This window comes from Podarcis tiliguerta (assembly GCF_965153285.1).
Source record: "Podarcis tiliguerta genome assembly, chromosome: 10".
Classification (NCBI taxonomy): domain Eukaryota; kingdom Metazoa; phylum Chordata; class Lepidosauria; order Squamata; family Lacertidae; genus Podarcis; species Podarcis tiliguerta.
Genome location: NC_139543.1, coordinates 33,054,655 through 33,070,593, shown reverse-complemented (window position 1 = coordinate 33,070,593; position 15,939 = coordinate 33,054,655). Strand labels below are relative to the sequence as shown.

General features: G+C 40.6%; 1 protein-coding gene across 12 annotated transcripts in view; it reads left to right on the top strand.

Annotated features, from left to right (window-relative positions):
* Window positions 1-964: 964 nt before the first annotated feature.
* OSBPL8 (oxysterol binding protein like 8) overlaps window positions 965-15,939 on the top strand; it is a 67,240-nt gene continuing 52,265 nt past the window's right edge. For 2 of the 12 annotated variants that reach the window (XM_083400623.1, XM_083400640.1), the window contains exons 1-2: window positions 1,357-1,629; window positions 14,754-14,841. Coding sequence is in view for 7 of the 12 variants with exons in the window: in XM_083400637.1 (XP_083256763.1) it covers window positions 14,800-14,841 (42 nt within the window). In the remaining 5 variants the exon portion in view is untranslated. Of the gene's footprint in view, window positions 1,630-1,666; window positions 1,983-12,484; window positions 12,506-14,753; window positions 14,842-15,939 lie in introns of those variants that run through there. The other 10 variants (XM_083400639.1, XM_083400636.1, XM_083400637.1 and 7 more) reach the window with 9 other exon arrangements.

Genomic DNA, 15,939 nt, shown 5'->3' with positions numbered 1-15,939 from the left:
TCACCTTATATGCTTTACGATCAGCTGGCACATCCTTGTCTCTATATTTCAATTCTGTATAGCTGCTTTCAGCAGTATAAGTTAGCCAAATAAAAGTGGTAAGAAAGCAAATATTCTCTTGGAGCTCTCCCCACCCCTTTCTGGAAGCCTTCTACAAAAACTCAACTTGGTAGCCCATCTCGAAGAAGGAAAACTTTGTGAAACTTTATTTCTACAAACTGCACCACAGTAGGTGGGTGTCCAGTAACTAACAACCATCAATCAGTCAGTCAGTCACCAACTATGGTGTACAATTCAAGCCTATCCTATCAAGAGAGGTGTGCCTAAACCCGCTGAACTCAATAGGCTTAAGCACACATAACTCTTCTCAAGCTTTTAGTCTTAAGCAGCCATCACTAAGCCATCCATGTCCATTGCACAAGTATATTTAGCTATTAAGCTACATATAAAAGTAGGCGTGGGGGGCAGTGTAGAGATTCACGCATCCAAAGAGTATGCTTCCAAATTAGTGCAGCTTGTCCGAAAGATGCAGTGTTTTAAGAAGTTTCTAGGGAGGGGGCTGCAAGATCAAACATGAAGAACTCCGATAAAGATTTCAGCAGAAGGGATAGTTGCAGAACCAGAAGTTTAAGTTGTTAACATAATTTCAGGTCCCGGATGAATGAGCTAAAATTTGCTTTTAGCAACAGTTCAGATCTTACATAAAACATTGTTTTAATGGAAGAAAACTAATGGAAAAAAGATTACGATTATTTGAGCTTATTCCACATCTTCCCTAGTAATGCCTAGTAATGCAGTTCCAGAGGTTGCAACCCTGATGGGAGGGAGACGGGGGTGTGATGATCTGGGCTAAATATCCTGCTGCGAAGACTGCAGCAAAAGCTCAAAAAAATTGCCTTTTCTGTCTATGGGGTGGCGCCCTGAACGCGCACCGGCCCCCCGCCCCGAAATCCTGAGCTGCTTGGCCCTGGGGAAAGAAAAGAGCGCGCGTGTTTATATGCGTGCGTGTGAACTGGAGCCAAGTACGTATTCTCTCGCCAGGCTGTTCTGCGCAGGGACACCGGGAGGCAAAAAGGGCGGGCCCACAGCGCGAGGCCTGCATGTAGCTCTGCAGAACCAGCGGATTAAAAAAAAATAAAAACCCCAGAGGGCGGCGTCTCCGCCTGTTACCTCAGCGCCGTGCCCAGGATCCCCTATCACGTGATCCCCGAGAAGGGCGTGGTTGCGCGCGAAAGGCACCCCCTCCCGCCCTCGGCGCGCCGGTCCCCTTCCACAGCAGGGTCTGTGCGCAGGAGGCGATAGAGAGGTTAGCGCGGCGGCCGTTGATGAGAGCATCAAGCGGCGACTCCGAACCTGCAACGGCAGCGAGTCCGCGAGGAAGACTGAGGAGGGGAGGGGGAGAAGAGCGAGCAGGCGGGCGCGCGGCCGACCGGCTTCAGTCAGCGCGAGCGGCGGCGTGAGGGGGGGGGGGCGGCGGAGGCGGCAGCGCTTCCCTCAGCGGCGTCCCGCTTTTCTCCTCCTCAAGCCATCTCTGGTCGCTCTGGCCCGGCCCCTCTCTCCGGGGGTGGCGGGTCCGGGGGACGGAGGGGGTCACTCCGCCCCTTCGCCCGGGGACCCCTGGGAACCGAGGTAAGGAGGACGGGCGTGGGGTGGGGTGGGGGGCGTTGCCCTGGCGAGCCGTGGGGCGTCCTTGTCCCATTGGGCGTTTGCTGGCCCAGAGTGAGGATGAGCGGCGGTGGGGAAGACGCGGGGGTGGGGGGCCTACGCATTCAGACGAGCGTCTGTGGGAAGGGGGTCCAGGGTTGGGCGCTGGCGCGGCGTGACCTTGGGCACGTCTCCCAGCCCTGGCGGTTTTGACAGCAGCCACGGAGGCGAGAGGGGACTCCGTTCCTGCCGGTGCTGCTGTCATAAAAAAAAGTTAAAGAGCTGTTGTGGCCCAAGGGAGCGGGGGTGGAAGCGATGGAAACTGGCAACTACTGGGAGTGAGTCCTAATTCTTATATCTGCTTTCTAGTCTTGCACACGTGGGTTTTATCTCTGTAACAATAGGTCAGATGGATAAAGGTTCCTGACAAGGCACATTTTAATGTGCCGTACTCTACTTGAATTCATCATATTTATATATTAGGTTTATAACACGTGTTTTCAGTAACTTCCTGTAAATAGAGGGCAATCAGGCAGTTTTTCTCTGGTTTCCTCCACCTATAACTAAGGGTGCAAGTTACCCTGCCCCTTTGCAGAGCTGCTAAGGGAGATATATATAACCAATTTGTGGGCAGAGGGGAATTGAAAGGTGCTGCAAGAGGCTTAAGCAAGAAAACCAGGCAGGTAATAGGGTGGTGCCATATAAGTTGCAAAGTAATCACACCCTACCTTGTTGTTGTCATTGCCAATAATTGGCAGGTCCCACAACTTGACATGGATTTTTCAGTACTTGCTTTCCTTCCTCCAATTAGTCAACCCTGTGCAAGTGGGTTGGTCAGTTGTTTACTAGGAGTCTGAGTGTATGACAGCAGCTGGGTTATTTATTCTGAGGATAGGTATGTATTATGTGCTCCTAAATAATTATGAATGCAGTTTCTAGTTGGTTCTATGCAAATTTACCTGCCAGCCACCCCTCTAATTTATATAGTGCTTGTTTCTGAAGGGGTATATGGGGTGTTGTGGTGGGAAATACTACCTCTAGTGGGACATGTTGTGCCCTTTGTCCCCACCCCGCACTCAGTTCTCACCTGTGGCTCCTAGAAGCTGTCAGCATGTGACAGTGGCCACACCCAGGGAACATCTTCAACTGGCCTACTAAACCAGGTGAGTATAACTGATGTGTCTCAAACCCTCAGTGAGTTAGGGACTTCCCCTGCGTTCAAAGACAGGCTCCAGCAGATTAAGAGGATGAGACCAATAACGGGTCCAGTGGTCAAGAAAGCGGTTTCTTCATGTGCTGCAGAGGGAAGTGAGTGACAGATGGGGCTTGTCAAGGGAAGGGAAGGGAAGGGAAGGGAAGGGAAGGTAACCCATCTAGGAGAAGGAAAAATATGATTCTAAACTTCTGCTGCTTTGCAGGATATCTTTGGGAGATGAAAAGGCTAAGGAGTAAATCCTACACAAATCTGGAGTGGAGTCCCTAAGACAATTGGATGGCGCCTTGTACGCCTCCTTCTGTCAACTCCTGCAGCCAAGCTGGTGCCAAACGTATTGCTTTTCTTTCCTTTGGACCACATCATCAAGGCCAAGAGGAGGGATCTTTTCTTCTGGACAGCCCAGGACCTCCATACACACTGTTCAGGCTTGCATCCCAGGGAGGTCACTCAGGTGCTGCTAACGCAGCGGTTTGACTTAAACCCTGGAGGTGCACTTTTTTGTCTCTGGAGACAGACAGGTGCCAACAACATGTTTCTAAATAGGCCATGATTCTGTTCACACTTTAGATTTTGTGATTGGTGTTATAACATAGAAACAGAGTTGAATCAATAGAAGCTCTCTCTCAGTTCTGTGGTGCATCCTTGCACTATTCAGAAATTCTGCAGCTACAGAAAATAATGGAAAAAATGAGTTGTAAAACATCTGAGGAAAGGATGAGTTGTTGCAAGGTCAGAGGACCAGCTAGACTTTCTGGATATGGCCTGCAGTTGTGTTTGGCAAGATTGGGCAATTTTTTAGTACCAAGCCAGGTTTAAGAATACTCTATAGTTGGTTTGACTGTTTAAAATAACCTCCCCTGTGCTGATGCCGCCTCTATCCTAACAAACATCAACATGTCTTTTGCACTCACTGCAGGTGCAGGAGGATATATTTTTGTGGTGAATCCAGCATGATGCATGCATACATAATTTGCCAGTTGTCGTGGCAATGAACAGGTCTCTGTTTGCATGAATCTGTAGAGGCAGGGCTGTTTTTACCGGCAGTGTCACCAAGTTGAGGTAGGTTGCAAGTGCAAGAGTTTTACAGCCTTTTATTCGGGAACCTCATCAGAATCTAGCTTCTGGATACTTTGCTGTTAAAAAATAACATTAAAAATGCAGTGGAGCATAAGAAAGGAAAAAGACAAAAGGAAATTTAATAGGGTTGAGGAAAAAAGAATTAGCAGTGATGATAGCAGGTAAGGAGTAGTGGGATCTCTTAAATCCCATTTTCCACATTGCCGACGGCTCATGCTTGACTCTGGAAATGAGGCTAGCTCTAGTTTCTGGTGGGTCATTGCCACTGGCTCATCTTTTATAAATTAAACAGCATTGATTACTGTATTGTGTCCATGATCCAGTGAATTCTTCTGTTACAACATCTAGGATGTATATAACACCAAACATTTATATATTTGTGGATATATTACCTTTCTTCCCTAATAATGGCCCCAAGAGAGGTTACAAAAGTTAAAATGAAATAAAAACCAATTTAAACAATATCAGGATTAGAATATCAAAAACAAAAAGAGCAGAGTTAAGCTTTCAGTCTCAAATTAAAAAAACAAAAGGCAAGTAGAATAAAAAATACATAGCCCACCCTAATGTCATGGGGGCCAGTGATCTTGGATTATTCTTTTATCTGACAGGCAGGTTCATATGGAAGAAGGGAGTGTTTCAAATATCTTGGCCCTGTTTAGGGTTTCAGTGGTAAATACCAGCACCTTGAATTGGGCTGTAAAAAATAGAGCTTATTTACATACACAAATCTCTTTACTCTGGTCAACTAATACTGTTTTGTGAAGAGGCCAGTTTAAAGTGATTAAAACCTTAATCCTGATTTTTGTGAACTTGTGATCTAGATCACTTCTGCTTCATGGTTCTGTGTAACCAAAAAACTTGCACATTTCCATGCCAACACAAGTTTATTGAATTTAATAAGGAGACTGCTTCGTTTTTGTAACTACAGAGACCATACAGCTGTGGAAGAATACTTCAGCATAGACATTTATAATATATGTGGTTGTCTTCAAAATCATTGTACAAGAGACAAGATTTTGAGTGTGTGCGTGCATGCAAATGTATAGTTCTGTTTCTGTGATTGCCCAGGTGCTTGAGGGCTGACTGTTGGAAAGAACTATGCATCCTTCAGTAATATGTGCATTTATCTCCTTTGTCCCGCATTTACTGTATTCCTTCTAGTCTCCCTGCTGCCTCATTTCTTTAGTAACTTCCTGCAGTAAAGATTTTTTCGTTCTTTATTGGATGTCTTTCTGAGGTATATCTTTTCCCACTGGGCTGCCTTTCTCAGAAATCTCAGTGATTTTGCTCCCACATAGCAAAAATGTTTTTCTTTCCCATTTGAGAGCAGACAGGATTTCCTTGTACAAATTCAGTTTGAGTATGATTTAATCTGTGACTCTACCTCCAGTTTCCTTTTTCCAAGTTCTACTTTTTCAAGTATGTCGGAATCAGCTTATGATTGGAAAGTTTGTCTTCTGACATTTGCTTTTCTATTGCACACTACCTTTAATATATCTGGGAGTCTTGACAGATGCAGGGCTTTTAAAAATTCTTTTTCTCTGTAAAATGATTCTAATTCCATTAGAAATTTTGCAAACATTATTTTCGTTTCCTGTGGAGTAATTTTACTTTTACATTTTTTCAAGGGCCCTCAGTCCTAAAAAATCTCATGAAAACTAGTCATTTCACATATGTTGCACATATACTACAAGTGATTTGTTTTCTTTCTTTACCTTGCTGGCATTTTTGTGAATCCCCAAAAGGATGCAACTGGATCTTGGCTTTCTGAAGAACAGAACTCTAAACCAAAAACAAATATTGGTTGGTTTCACTGCTGTGCAAATATCTGTAGCAGCCAGCAGAACAATATGCTAGTTTAATTTTAGACTGCAGCTCAGTCGTCTAGCGTGTGCAATTCAAATATGCATTTTAAAAAAACCTTTCACTGAATTACATAGATCAGATTACTATCTGATATAAAATGTAACATTTCATTAAAAAATATGTAGTTGCCCAGATTTGTTCCTTATTTCCTAAATATGATTGTTTTCACATAATATTTTTGCATAATAGTTTTCTCTAGCGGTCAGAGATAAATTAGTGTGCCACCTATAGCACCAGTGTTCTATTGTTTACTCTTTTTCATATGCAGAGTTACCAGGCAAATTTTCTTCAAACTAGAGTGTATGAGTCCCTTTGGAACCATGCATTCCTTGTCTTAATATTATTTTGTATTCCTCTACTTTCCTCCCATCCTTTAAAGTGTTGATTTAGTTTCAAATTTCTCAGTGTATGCTTACAATTCTCAAATGGTTTTTCCTTTGGGGATTCTATCTGTACAAGTGCTTTGAGGACTGTCTGTAAACTTACTTTACTCTATTTATCAGGTCTTCAAGATCTTATTCTGCTTTTGCCGCCTTTGGAAATAATTTGGGAAATGGTTGCCTTGGCTGACTTGCATAGATTACTTAGAAAAATTTACGCTTGTTATGATATCAAAGATTCTGCAGCACTGTTGCTCAAACTGCAGATTCATATAGCAGTAAGGAGGCTTGTTGCCAGTTTAAAAACATTAATTTTAAGTGTGGAAAGCAGAAAAAAGGCGTGTGACAGTTTGCAAACTGAGCTGCATGTGCTGCAATATACACAGATACTTTTATGTTATGCTAATAGACTCATCCTATTTATTATGTTAACTAACATGGAATATTATTGCAGTGGCTTACAAAAATAGTGAAGTGCTTATACAAATAAACAAATAAAAATACAGTAACACTCTCTAAATTAAATCACTTACAAGTAAAAATAAACTAGCCGTCTATAAAACTCATTAAACTTTAGCAGCTGACAGCCCTCTTGTTTTTTTATTTTGCTTTATCAACTTTGTGAAAGGTAAGAGAAGTAAGGCAAGTGGATCTCACGATTGAGTAAGCTACCACAAAGAAGGCCCAAGTCCATATGGGTTGTGAGTCACCTGGAGAATTCCTAGAGAGGGTGGTATCATTCAAAGGAGGCATGGGAGGAGCTCAGGGACCTGGGGGAATCCAATCTGGACAAGGGCTCTAGTGGATTGGGGATTGATGATTCAGGAACCCAAGAAGTGGGTGGTCCACGGGAAGTTGGGGGATGAAGAGGTTCAGATCCACAGGAGGGCTCAAGTGAATTGCCTGTGGGCCTTCTGAAGGCTTCAGTACTTGCAAGTGAGCTGGCTTGAGACCCTTTTCCTGTGAGGGAGTGGCTGTCTGCTTTGAGAGAGGCACCTGGGTAGAAAATGGATAGTGAGCCAGCTTTGATGCCTTCATCTTCAAGGGCACCAGGACCAGCTCATGCCAGTGCTGCATGCCCAGCGTGCCCATTTGCTTGGCCAGTCTTCAGACTTGGGCTGCTTGCTGCACAAATAGTCATGCCCATGCATTCAAAAGCAGAGTCTAGGATATGTGTCACTTGTTGGATAAACGTGTTAGAGGTCTTCTGTGTTTTATGACATTGTAACCTGTAGGCTCATGTTTGTGCGCTGTACTGAATTGCTAAATAAAACCTTTATACAACCTGCTTTTGGTGACAGTGTGAGTTCCAAGTCCAATGATGGGGATCAGGATATATAGCTGCACTCCAGAAAAAGTGCTCCAAAGCAAGTAGCTTTTAGACAATCTTAAAAGTATGTCTTCGAGGTTCTCCTTCTAGTGAAGTCCTTGTTATGTGGTTCTGTTCCTCTGTTTAAAATTGTATAAAGCTAGTTGTTGACTAAGGATTTGTAACGCTGAAGGCCGTGATGACTACCTTTTGCTTCCTACTATCCTGTTTCCGCTGATGGTGTCTTGTTCTGCATATGTTAGCTGCTCTTGTTTCATTTCCATTCTCTCATTTTCATCTTCACTCTGCTTTTATTTTACTGTCTTTGCCCACTTGTTAGAGAAGTGAAAGAAAGTGGTTACTGGCCATTTAAAGAATCTTGGTGTTTATTGTTGGAGGGAGGCAGAGTAGAATAAATCTACAGTTTGTAGCATTTGTAGTAATAGTGATCTCCTAATCCTACACATTAATTCTCCCTTCTTTTCCCCAGCTGCCCTTTATCTGAAGGCTTTTGCAGCAGAGGTGCTGCATTCTCTCCCTGGATATGCTAATCTGATGTCAAATTTAATGACCTTTTGGTACTAAACATCTTTTATTTATCTTGATCCTTAAAAATCTTTAATTCTTACAATTCTGCTATCTGCTGATGGTTTTATTTATCTATTATTAAAATCCTCAATGGCTAAGAGAAAGGCTGTGTCAAGACCTCACTAACATAGTGCAATATTTTGTCAGTGGTATTCAGTTTCTGCTAGGAAAGACTTTGTGAGTTGCTCACTAGTTTGCCCACAGCTATGAATTTTCAGCAACAAGCAGGATCAAAGGTTATACAGATTATTTGAATTTGTCTAAAATGTTCGCAGGTTGCTCAAGAAACTGCCTAGAGGTATGGTTGTTTCTTCTTTGCAGAAAGTCTCCAGTTCACTGCAAGAGACTTCCATGTTCTTTTTTGTTGTTAGTGAAACTTTTCAGCATTAATAATAATAATAATAAAAATAATAAAAAAACCTTTAATGTCACTATACCACCTGTGTGCAGTGAAATTAAACAATACAAAAAAAAAAAATGGAGACTCACTTAGGCAGTTCTTGTGCTGTCTTGTGCCATTATATCTCTTGTAGCCTGCTCATCATGTCCACAGCTTGGACTTTACTCCATAGTAAGGTAAAGGTAAATGACCCCTGGACAGTTAAGTCCACCCAAAGGCGACTATGGGATGCAGCACTAATCTCCGCTATCAGGCCAAGGGAGCCAGCGTTTGTTCACAGACAGCTTTCTGGGTCATGTGGCCAGCATGACTAAACTGCTTCTGGCGCAACGGAACACCGCAACGGAAGCTAGAGCATGTGGAAATGCCGTTTACTTAATTTTATTATATTATTCTTTTTTAATTTCTATACCGCTTTATATTTTTAATAAAAATCTCAAAGCGGTTTACAGCATACTAAATCAATAAATCAATAAAACAATAGCCTGGAGCCTCCTCTTTTGTGGGGCTGGTAGGTGTGGGCCCCGCCCCCTAGGCCAGGTGGAAAGGGCCTTGCAGGGAGTGGCCTTCCCGCCGCAGTGGTACCTGTTAATCTACTTGCACTGGTGTGCTTTCAAACTGCTAGGTTGGCAGAAGCTGGGACATAGCAATGGGAGCTCACCTTCTCGCATGGATTCGAACTGCCGACCTTCCGATCAGCAAGCCCAAGAGGCTCAGTGGTTTAAACCACAGCGCCACCTGCGTCCCTTACTCCTTCATAGTATCTCTGTATGGCGAAGAGTAAAAAGCAGTGTGATTTGTCCTGAACTCTGAAATATGAGAGGAACTCATTTTTAATTAACCCAAGCAAAATGGCTGCTTAATGGGGTAAAACCTATTTATCTGGTTCACAAACATTATATACTGCTTGATTGTATTTTTTTTTTTAAAAAAAACAACCCTCAAAGCGTATGATTATGAGCTATGGGAGTCGAAGCAGTGTGCTTTGCAGCTGAGCAATCCTGAGACATTAAGTTTGGCATTGCCTCTTTTCTGTTCAAACATTTATCTGCTAAATGATTTGGCCTGAAAATAGAAGCTGCATAATGCTACAGGCCTCCTGGTCTCTCAGCTTATTGTGGGAGCTGCTGCATGCCATGCTGGAGTTGTTATGAAGAGTCAGTTTACTGTTTGGCAAAGGAGATGTAAATGTCCTCCTGGAATTTCCCTTTGCCACTTGGTTGCTAAGTGATCATCTTTATGGGCATAGGAATTCTGCTCTCCACCTTCATGACAGGGTAGTGGAGCTCCTAGAAATGGGATATTGTGAATGTGTGACATATATACAAAGTACTTCCTTGCAAATAGCATTTGGGATGCCTTTTTGGAATGACTGCTTAACATTATTGTCACAAAGTATCTCTGTGATTTGATACTCTGATTCATTGCCCAATTAACACATGACAGCCTCTCATTCTTACCTTTCTATTTGTCTTGATAAACTGGAAAGCTTGATTTTCAGTAATTCCAAAGAAGCCCAAGGCTGTAACAGGGCTACCTTAATTAGTAGCCTTTCCAGTAGTTTATCCAAAGGGGTGATATCGTTTATTGTTAATATTATCTTCCTTAAAGCTAGTTCCTGTTTATGGTCTTACCTTCTTTTGATCAGTAATATTTTTTTCATTAATTACAGTAATAAATTGAATTGCTCATTTATGAAGCATTGCTGACTTTGATCTGTAATAGTGTGAAAAATTTAACATCTAATATTTCAGCAGGTATTTGTGTTGAAAATGTAGTGGAATCTATGCTCCATACTATAGCCACAATGTAAGAGTTTTGTCAGAAATAACTACTTTCTGACTTTCCCACATTTACTCACATTGTTACTGCTTCCTTTATAACAGTTTGAATGGATTTGTGGGGTACGATTCCAAAGACACCATGTTTAATCATGTATTTAACTTGTTTGTGGCACTTAAATCAAGCTTGCTCATTGTAGTTCCTTGGGTCATTTTGAAGCCCATAAGGGGCTGACTTTAAATAAACTATAGTGAGAAAAACAAGCAGCCATGTCTTCTTTACTGAAATTATTTGACCACTAGGGCAGCTTATTTCTGAGTTATCTGTAACAGGTTGGCCCAACTTTTCATACCAAGTGGACTGCAAGAGTACTTTGACACAGAATTTGTGATTTTTAAGGAACGGGAAGTAACATTATTGCCAGGTAACAGGGAAGGTTATATTATGGTAACTTACCTTTGTGTGAGACTGCTGGATATCATTTTTAGATTTCTGTTTTTCGTATGTGTTGTTTAAAAGCTCAGTAAAAAACATTTTAAAAATGGAAGATTGTGAATAGAGAAGCAACTTTTGCTTGAAAACTACTCTGAGTAAATGAGCTTATACGTCTCATCTGAGTGAATGAGAAACATTGTAATTATGCAGACTTCCGTAGTACTAAATGGATAAGATGACCATGCAAGTTTCACAAATGTGGTAAGCCATGGGATTCACAGTAAATACATATTGCTACATATTGCAACCTCTGGTTGACAAAAGGTGTTTTTACTATGGTGTTAGGAATTTTCCTAATGGTTAGGTATGGGCCGAATAGGGAAAGAATTCAAATATCTGTTCCTCTGCTTCCGAAGATACAATATGACAATTTGCATTTTCATGTTTTGGACTGAAGGTTTATGCAGGTTAATTATAAACAGTATATAGAAATAGGTGGCAGTTGCATGTTGAAAGCGTTGGAGGTGTTACTTCATTTTCTTCTCACTTAAGCCTTAATTGCTGAATGAGGAAAATACTTGTAAATGCCCATCTGTTGGATGAGTGAGTGTAGTATTTTTTCCCCCATTTATAAATTTGAATTTTACATTTCTGTCTAAGTGAAGTTAAGCATAAATACCTTTAGCTAAGAGAACATGTATCATTGTTTAGAATTGTCTTTATTTTTAGAATATACAGCCAAAATTTTTGCCTGCAGAATCTTCTCTCTGTAACTGATTGGAGAAGAAATATGTGTTACATGACCAAGCAGTGACTATTTTGAAGTCCTTTGCTGGGGACGGTGGAGACTTCATTTGACCCACATTTTAAGCAAATTGACTTAAATCACAGCCCCTGGAATAATACACTGATTGGAATATAAGTATCTTCAGGTTTTGCACTTCTTTAAATTTTGTGATACAGTTCTCAGCTTTATAAAGTGTAAAAATATTTTATAAATGCATATTTTAGGATAAAGTACGTTTAGAATGCATACATTGAGATTAACTACATTTAAAAATACATATTTTGGTATAGATTTTGTGGTTTAAATGTGAGGCTGGAGTAAACCAATGAATCCCTACCTTTTGCAGTCTCCAAATGTGTAAGTCCTGTGTCCTAAGCAAATGACTAAACTTTAAAACTTTGAAATAACATGAAATTTCGCCATTCTATTTTAGTATGTATATTTTACCGTAATTCAAATTTCATTTTGGTGGCCATGTACATTTGGTATATTCCAGAAGGCAGTATCAAATTCTTCTTTTACATAGATAATCTATGGGGGTAGATCCTATGGTTGAACTGTGGTGGAGTTACAGCAAAATGCATGGATGCATGAACTTGTAGCCTTACACATTGCTGGGTGGGGTGGAGGAGTTGCTAACATTACCATGGCTTCCACTGCTGTTCGGAACAAAATAATCAGGGCTTTGCCTGTTCTGTGCAGTAAGTATGAGGCCTTACCTCTAAAAGTTAAATTCAGCTGAAGTTTTCTTTAGGCCCAGTGCAGACATTAGTATCTTCATCTGATAATGATAGTGTTCACATATTTTTCCTAACGCTTCCCTCTTCCTTTGTGTGTCCACCTTTGATGGAATTTCCCTGGTTTCTTTAATCCACAGTTTTCTAGGAAGTTTGAACAAAAAAAAAAACCTCATTTCAAATCAGGATCTGATTCTACTTCTGGTCTTGATTTGGGGGAAGCCTTAAAACTACTGTTTCATGGTTCAGACAACACAAGAAACTGTGGCTTCACAAGCCAGGTATCTTAATCAATGTTGAGTGTATGATGGAAGGTGGGAAGGAATAACTAGAAAGGTACAAGGCTTGTTCCTGAATTGATAAACAGTGGTTCATAGGAGTTGGATCTTTATACTGCAACTGAACCTCAGTCTGCAATGCTATGTGCACTGGCACCTTGGAAGTAAATTACTTCAGAGTAAATATACATATGATTGGGTTGTTAGTTGCGTAGATTTTTATTGATTTGTTTTTGTCCTGGCATTGCTCAAATACATTGATGCAAACAGGCTTTTGATATCTGTCTCTATCTATCTAGAAGTTTGTGTGTTATTAGAGAGAATGAAATAAACATTTCCTACTGGGATGTGTTTCTTTTACCATCTTGCTTCTTTGATCTTAAGGATTTAAAGAATCTTATTTCTGTTATGGCATTTCTGTTGTTGCTAACATCAATAACCAAATTATTTTGGCTTCTTTTATAGGGGAGGGGTGGGTTTATAAACTTTTCCCAGCACTAGTCACTGTCAGTAGTTCTTTTACAACGGCAAAAAATTTCCGTGTGCTGTGCTTTCAGTACTATTGGATAGTACTGCTTATATTCAATACAGAAAATTTAGTGGAAAACACAATTTCTTCAAGCAGTTCACATCATGGCTGCAGATACTGTAGACCAGTTGTTGAGGATGGCATACACAGGATTGTGGGAATTTAATTGGCATTGATAATGATGATGAAATTGTACTTTGAAACTTCTTAAACAGAAGTGATTTATATGCAAATTGGTTACAGTAGGTATGGGAAACCTTTTTCAGCCTGAGGGCCACATCCCCTTATAGCTAACCTTATGGGGGCCACATGCCTGTTTTAGATGCACCCAATGCAAAAGTCGATGGGGTCATTCCCTCTCTTGTACACACACATGCATTCATACAACCCCCCCCCCACAGCACCCACTCACCCCTCCTCTCTTTCACTTACCACACCACATGGAGCTTTAGCTTTTAAAAAAACCATAATTGCTGGAGGGCTGTGTTATTTTCATGCAGATTGCATCAGATGAAGAAGGGTTGACCTTTCCTTCCTCAATTGTAACTTCCAACTTCCCAGTGCACCAATTATGCTTAAAACAGCTTTCTATGTCCGTCCCCCCTCCCGTTTTTGCTCCTATAACATCTTGAGGGGAGGTCCTTTCATGATTTCCCAAAAGCTAATAACATCAACTACAGTAGTGGTTTTCAAACTTTTTTCTCTGGGCCACACTTTCAGAAAAAAAAATTTGCTCGTGCAACACCAACTTTTTTATGGATAAGAAATACATTGGAAAGCAAAAAGAAACAGCTCCCAACAGTGCTTGATTTATAACACGGGACACAATTATTTTGTAATATCCTTGGACACCCAGAAAGTATAAAGCATGAATCATTCCCAAAATATAATTATAAATGAGCCTCTTACATATGTACCTTAAGTATTTATACAAACTCAATGAGAGAGGTGAGCTTGTAGTATCACTTGGTTAGGGTTGCCATATTTCAAAAAGTTAAAATCCAGATACAAAAGTTGCTGAGATTTTTTCAAGTTACTTTTTTAGGAAATTCACCCCTCAAAAAGGGCTGCCATATGCCCAGATTTTCCTGGACATTTTAATCGCTTTCTGAGAAATCTGCCCGGATGCTATTTTCGGAGGATGAATCCCAAATGTATGGCAGCCCTACACTTGATGTTCTTGCTCTCATTTTGAAAAGATATCGATCCATATTCTGCAAACTAAAAAACAACTACTTTGATACTGAAATGTTTTAATATTTCTTTGATTGTCCTTGAATTTTCCCGCCATACTTGCCATCCTCTCCTGCCACACCAGTGTGGCTTGCCACACTCTTTGACAACCACTGAACTGCAAAGAATTCTGCAATTGATTCTAGCTTGTTCATTGTATCATCAGCTTATTTTCATCAACTTACTGATTTAAATTGAGAGTCAAGTAATCTTCACATAGCCTATTACTGAATAGCGATCTGTATCCAGTTAGCTATCGTGTAAATACTTTGGAGAACAAAATTTGCTCACCTCTCTACCTTTTCTTTATTTTCTAACAAAGTCAGCAGTATATCATTTCCAAATACTGCTTTCTTATTTATTTTTAGAAATAAATAGTATTGATGGTGAACAATGTGTCCTGCTGTGTTACTCATCAAAGGTAATTCGTTCAGTTGCAATATGTTACCTATATTCACAGTTAATTTTAGGTGTGTTTTTTCTTGATAGATACAGAATGGAAGGACTTTAAGTGAAAGACAAGTTCTGCTTCATTATGGAGACAACTAGCTTTGAAGGGGAGCCGGATAGAACTTCGGTAAGTAATTTTGTACATAGTGACTGGCAATGGTTAAATCCTAAACAAAGGGCATTTCCTCAGACAGCCATGTAGCTTCACAACCAACTAATACTGCAATCCTAAACATCTCTACTCAGAAGTAATTCCATTGAGTTCAGGGGGACTTAATCTCAGGTAAGTGGGAATAGGAGTGCCCCTTCCCTTTCACAATAAACATCAACAATTTTCCCCACTGGGAAGGTGTGTAAAAGAGAGTTACGTGAGGTTTAAGCACATATCGTCAGAAGAATTCCCTACCCTCAAAAAAGAAAAAAAGAGGGAAATGCTTTGATGGTTTTGTTCTTTTAGTAGCATCTAATTTAAACCACAAAAGCAGATGAGTTTTAGTAGAAAGTGCAGAGTAGAACCTTGCAGTGTTTCATAACTTGTGTGTCTACAATGTAAAAACTTGAAATTGAATATCAAATATACGTTTTATAAACTCTTGCAGTTTGCTTGCTTTTTCCCTTTTCACACTTCTGATTTAATTTAAACCAGTTGTCACCAACCTGGTTCCCTCCAGATCTCTTGGACTAAAACTCTCATCAGCATGGCTGGCTGGCGGGAGCTGTAGTCCCAAACTTCTGGAGGGCTCGAGGTTGGTGACAGCTGGTTTAAACTGGTCCAGTAGAAAACTCATGTTGAACCTGGTAGGAAGTAAGAAATAACAGGGTTACACAAGAAGCAGAATATATAGCAACTGCAACAGGAAATGGTAGTGGTAGATAAAGAATTGTGAAAGCAGTTGCCTTCCATCATGTGGTAGTTTGCAAAGATTTGGAATATTGTTAGAACAGAAAAAGCATAGAAGAAGCATAGAAGATCTCAGTGTTAAACAAAATGCCATTCTGAAAATTGGGCTGCTTTTCCTGAACTATGTGGAAGGTAAGAGTGTGAGATAACACAACCAAATTGGAATAGACTTCTTAATTTAAAGCTTCAATTTAATGATATTGTGGCCAGGACAAAAAAAAAATCAAAGGCAAATAGATGCCATTGACTAGTGAAATTATTCATTTTTCTTCTCTCTAATGGATGTGCCTGTATTCTAGGCTCACCAGAATCAGCTTGAGATTT